This window comes from Gymnoscopelus braueri, assembly GCF_963280865.1.
Source record: "Gymnoscopelus braueri genome assembly, chromosome: 7".
Taxonomy (NCBI): Eukaryota; Metazoa; Chordata; class Actinopteri; order Myctophiformes; family Myctophidae; genus Gymnoscopelus; species Gymnoscopelus braueri.
In genome coordinates this window covers 43,279,046-43,284,092 of record NC_137608.1, presented here as the reverse complement: position 1 = coordinate 43,284,092, position 5,047 = coordinate 43,279,046, and the positions used below count along the sequence as shown (strand labels likewise).

Here is a 5,047-nt window from a genome sequence, read left to right as displayed (position 1 = left end):
TGCAGCAAAGCATTCATTAAATAACATTCAATAAGCTAAAATCTACATCAACACCCAAAAACAGTAAAGGATGGATAGGTATTCGACATGTGCTGTGTTGAGTGTTTCTCATGCTCTCTTGAATTAAAACTGTTGTGTTATGTTTTGACCTGCAGGGTTAAAGAAATCCCTCCGCCTCCTAAAAGTAAGTTATACTACCTGCCGAAAGGATCAAAGAAATGTCATGAAAGACCAAACCTGAGTATTCATTTCACACTAGAATGTGCTCAATGCACCTTTCCTCATGTGGCAAATATTGAACTTCAGAATGATATCACTTTATTACAATGTAATTAATCAGATGGCCAAAATTCCATTTGGGATTGAAACAGTCATGAATAGATGCCTCTAGTTCCCCTTGGGTCAGTCAGACAGTATCACAAAGACATGCCCTGTTTCTTTTCATCTCAGCTGGCTTAGTATTGTCCTTTCCAGCTTCATTATATTACCATTGTACTGTACTCTGCCATTGTGTACTACAGTATAACCTATTGCTTCATTCAACATTGTTTACTGTAGTTATTCTCAACCGTTGTAAGGGCCCCTAGTTTGATATGGATTTGGTCATGGACCCTCATCTCTGGGACCCCAATCTACAATGTAAATGTAATTTAACTCTGTAAAGATGGAACCAAATATTTGGTAATATTTGTACACTTTTAGAATTACAGACCTGTAAGGGTCCCTTTGGTTACTAACTATGAATTATTTAGCTGGGGACCCCCTGGAACCCCATCAAGGACACCTGGGGGTCCCTGAACCCCATGTTGAGAACCTGCAAGTTGAGCTAACCCTGGCTGGCGTCACCTAAAGTTTTGTAGGATTGCAGTGCTGTTTCACATGTATAATTAAAGATCATATTTCACTTGCCATTAATCATTTTGTACCAGCAGTACACCTCATGCATGGCATGGTAGTAGGCTCCTATGCATGTTTTGGGGCGGCCGTAGCTGAGTGGGATTCGGAAGGTCACCAGTTCGACCCCCAGCTCACCCAGCATACGAGTCGAAAACACATAACCCCCCTCCTCCCTGCGCTCATTATAGCCATCTGAGCAACCATCAGCTGGGTGAAGCTATAAAAGCAATTTCATCTCCCCTGGTCGAACAGAACAAAATATTCCCCCGTAGATACAAAATAGTAGGTTATTAGTGCCATAATTCCTGTTTGTCTATGAATTATAGCCAACCCACCTTCGTAGGGGTCATCGTGGGTTGATTGCCTCCTCTTCCATGTTAATAACCCTGATTTTTATCCTGTGTGTCGCAGAAGAGCCTGAAATACGAACTAGGAAAATCGTCAAGGTGGTCACTCAGACCATGATCAACGGCAAGGTGGTGGACGAGTCCAGCGAAGTGGAGCAGATTGAAGAGCGCAAGAAATGAGACCCTGTTGTCTGTGTCGATGGAGGCACAACAGCCTTCAACCAGCACAGAATTCTGGGTGATACAATGTAAATCCAGAGTGTTCATTTAAAAGATATGCAGTATGGGTAACATTTCTATGAAAACAAATAATTAAAAAGAAAATAATTCATCCACAGAGATTTTAAAGAGGTGTGATATAAAAGTATTGCTTTTCACCCCCAAAAAGGTTATTATGATTATGAATGAATCATTTTTGCCATAGTTTGCCGGACCAATTATTGGTGTCTTTACCTCTGTAAGCTGTAAACTGATGGCCGCCTTGATCCATGTGTTTGTTGGTGGGTAAGGTCATTTTTACCTTAAAAATATATTCTTAATATAAGGCATAAGGCAGCCATCAATGCTGCAGACTACATGATTGGTGCCTTATTCTGTAGGTGACTTTTGTAATAGAGATGTTGTAAAAATGCGACATCTAGTGGCAGCAAGCGATCATTTATACACTATCAGAGTTCAATGAACACTCAGGATTTCTGAGTGTTTCTTGGATTTGTTTCTTGGATTCGCTCTCCTCAGTCTCAGCTACTCTGTGTCTGACTCCTTATTTTAATGTCTAAAAAAAGAATTAAAAGATCAGTGAAAAGGGGTATCAAAGAAAGACGATATACCGTCATCATTCTCCTCTTTGGCAAGAATCTCACAGGCCTGTTTTCAGGAGGACATTGAAAATGAGGTCTAGCTTCTTGCCAATGGATGAAGAATTTAACGCACAAACAAGCTTCTGTAGAGAATAGGCCTGCCTGGCTGTTTGGTAATAAATGATTTAAGAAATACCCGTAGAATGGTGCAATGTTTAAGACTGTTATGAAATGTGTACTGTATGATCATCACATAAGTCAATGTTTCAATATGCTGTTTTATTTGTAATGCTATAGTACAGTAAATGTATTTCATTATGTGTCATTTCTCTTCAGAGACTGGAAATAAAAGTCAAAAAGCAATGTTGGTGTAGCAGCAATAAAAAAAGGGAAATGATGTATAGTGTTGGTGTAATTTATTATAAGTAAGAAAAAGCAGAACCTGTACAACTCTGCGGTAGGCTATCCGTGAAATGCGTTGCAAAAACTTTCAAGTGTAACCCTGGCTTGGATGAAACCCCAGAAGTGTGCACTGTTCATTACGTTTGGCCCCTTTGAGGCACTTGGACCGAAACGTACATTTCAGACTGAGAAGAAACCTAATATGAGCAGAAGGCAAGGGAATGCATGATTCTTTCTATCTGCACTGTGAGGACAGAAACTACAATAACTCAAGTGACCCAAATACATTGGTTTCAGATGACATGTCTTTGTGTGTGTGTGTGTGTGTGTGTGTGTGTGTGTGTGTGTGTGTGTGTGTGTGTGTGTGTGTGTGTGTGTGTGTGTGTGTGTGTGTGTGTGTGTGTGTGTGTGTGTGTGTGTGTGTGTGTGTTGTTTGTGCATGGGCAGAGGTGGAAAGCAGTGGTGGAAAAAGTACTGACATTTTTATCTTAAGTATAAGTAGCAATACCACAATACATTGTTTCAAAAGGCCTGTATTCAATAGCTTTTACTTCATTTTAAAAGTTCAAATGTATTGGCATCAAAATAAGCTACCAAATTAAAAGTACTTATTATGAATGGCTCATTGCACTATTTCAAAATGTGTTAACTCTTTTGAAAACAGCAGATTTTCAAGCTCACAATGTATCGCATCGTGGCGCTTTGTGAGCTCGTAGATCGGCTATTTTCGAATATCCCAAGTATAAAATAGGACTCAATTGGTTGATGTATGTTTTGTAGTAATAATCAAAATCTACAGTAAAAAGTAGGCCTACAATATTTGCCTCTGAGATGTAGTGGACTAGAAGTATAAAGTGGTGGAAAATGTGCACACTCAATAAGTAAAAGTAACTAAAGATTTTGCACATTTATCCACAGCACTTTACAGTGTGCATTACACTAATCAATGTATACACACACATTCAGGCAAACATGCAAGGCACAACATGCTCATCAGGAGCAGTTGGGTTCTGTGTCTTGCTCAAGGACACTTCGACACTAACCTATAGTGGGAGCCAAGGATAGAACCGGGAACCTTCTGATTCCCAAGAAAACAAACAACCCGTGGCATTGAGCTTGTAGACCAGCTATTTTTAGCAAAGAGATTTGGGGTGCACGGCACGCGTGTGCGCGTGCAAATGTTGTGTGTGTGTGTGTGTGTGTGTGTGTGTGTGTGTGTGTGTGTGTGTGTGTGTGTGTGTGTGTGTGTGTGTGTGTGTGTGTGTGTGCGTGTACGTGTACGTGTACGTGTACGTGTACGTGTACGTGTACGTGTACGTGTACGTGTACGTGTGCATGTTAGTGTGCGTGCATGCATGTGCATGTGCATGTGCATGTGCATGTGCATGTGCATGTGCATGTGCATGTGCATGTGCATGTGCATGTGCATGTGCATGTGCATGTGCATGTGCATGTGCATGTGCATGTGCATGTGCATGTGCATGCGTGTCAGTGTGTGTGCGTGTGTTTGTGTTTGTGTCAGTGTGCGTGCGTGCACACAAACTTCTATGTGTTGTAGTATGTTTCCATGTATGGCTAAATACTGAAGGAGTGCACAGTAAATGTGACCTTTCTTTGACAACATATGTCATGTTTTGTGTTTTGTTGGTTGGCGGTGACCAGTGTCCAGTGACCACAGTGTCTCGTTTCACACCCTCTCACGGACAGACAGAACTCTGAAGCCAGGCCATTGTCCTGTCACTGCAGGTTACTGTGATTTGAGGTCAGGATCCGGTGTCGTGCTCATAACAATGCGGTTGTTGACACTGAATAAATCGCCCGTCCCAAAAAATAAACTTGAAAATCGTGTTTGAGGTTTCGAATGCTCAGCTGGTTGTTTTGTTTTGTTATACACAGTAAACGCCTCAGTGTTGATTTATCAATTTGGAACTCCTCCGAGAGTGTACAAATGGAAGCAAATGGACCCTTACTGGTCCATTTAGATAGATAGATAGATAGATAGATAGATAGATAGATAGATAGATAGATAGATAGATAGATAGATAGATAGATAGATAGATAGATAGATAGATAGATAGATAGATAGATAGATAGATAGATAGATAGACAGACAATGATATTGAATTTATTATATAGAACATTTCCAGACATAGTCACAAAGTGCTTTACAGAGCAGGATAAAAGCAACAACATGATAAAACATTGGAGATAAACTACAACAGATGATTAAAAAATATAACACATAGTAGGCACAAAATGTAAATTAAACCCATACAGATATACTCAAATAAAACAAAAGTGGCAGGAAAAAAATTAAGAAAAGGCCTTAGCATAGAGATGGGTTTTCAGCAGAGTTTTAAAAGATGACACTGATTTTGCACGTCTTAGGTCAACGGGTAGGGCGTTCCAAAGCTTAGGGGCCCGGACTGCCAAAGCCCTTCCACCCTTTGTGATAAGCTGGGGTGTGGGAGTCTCCAGGAGGGCCTTATCTGAGGATCTGAGGCTGCGTACAGGCGTGTAGGGTTCCAGCATGTCAGAAATATAACGGGGGGCCAGTCCATTCACAGCTTTGAAGGTCATAAGTCAATTCTTAAAATCAAT

At 40.7% G+C, this 5,047-nt stretch overlaps 1 protein-coding gene across 2 annotated transcripts in view; it reads left to right on the top strand.

Annotated features, from left to right (window-relative positions):
* The window catches only part of LOC308088772 (keratin, type I cytoskeletal 18-like), an 11,293-nt gene extending 8,869 nt beyond the window's left edge, over positions 1-2,424 (top strand). For both annotated transcript variants that reach the window (XM_080433351.1, XM_080433350.1), the window contains exons 9-10: positions 156-184; positions 1,309-2,424. In XM_080433351.1, the coding sequence (XP_080289477.1) occupies positions 156-184; positions 1,309-1,424 (145 nt within the window). In that variant the 3' untranslated portion in view covers positions 1,425-2,424. The remainder of the gene's footprint in view (positions 1-155; positions 185-1,308) is intronic.
* The last annotated feature ends 2,623 nt before the right edge of the window (positions 2,425-5,047 follow it).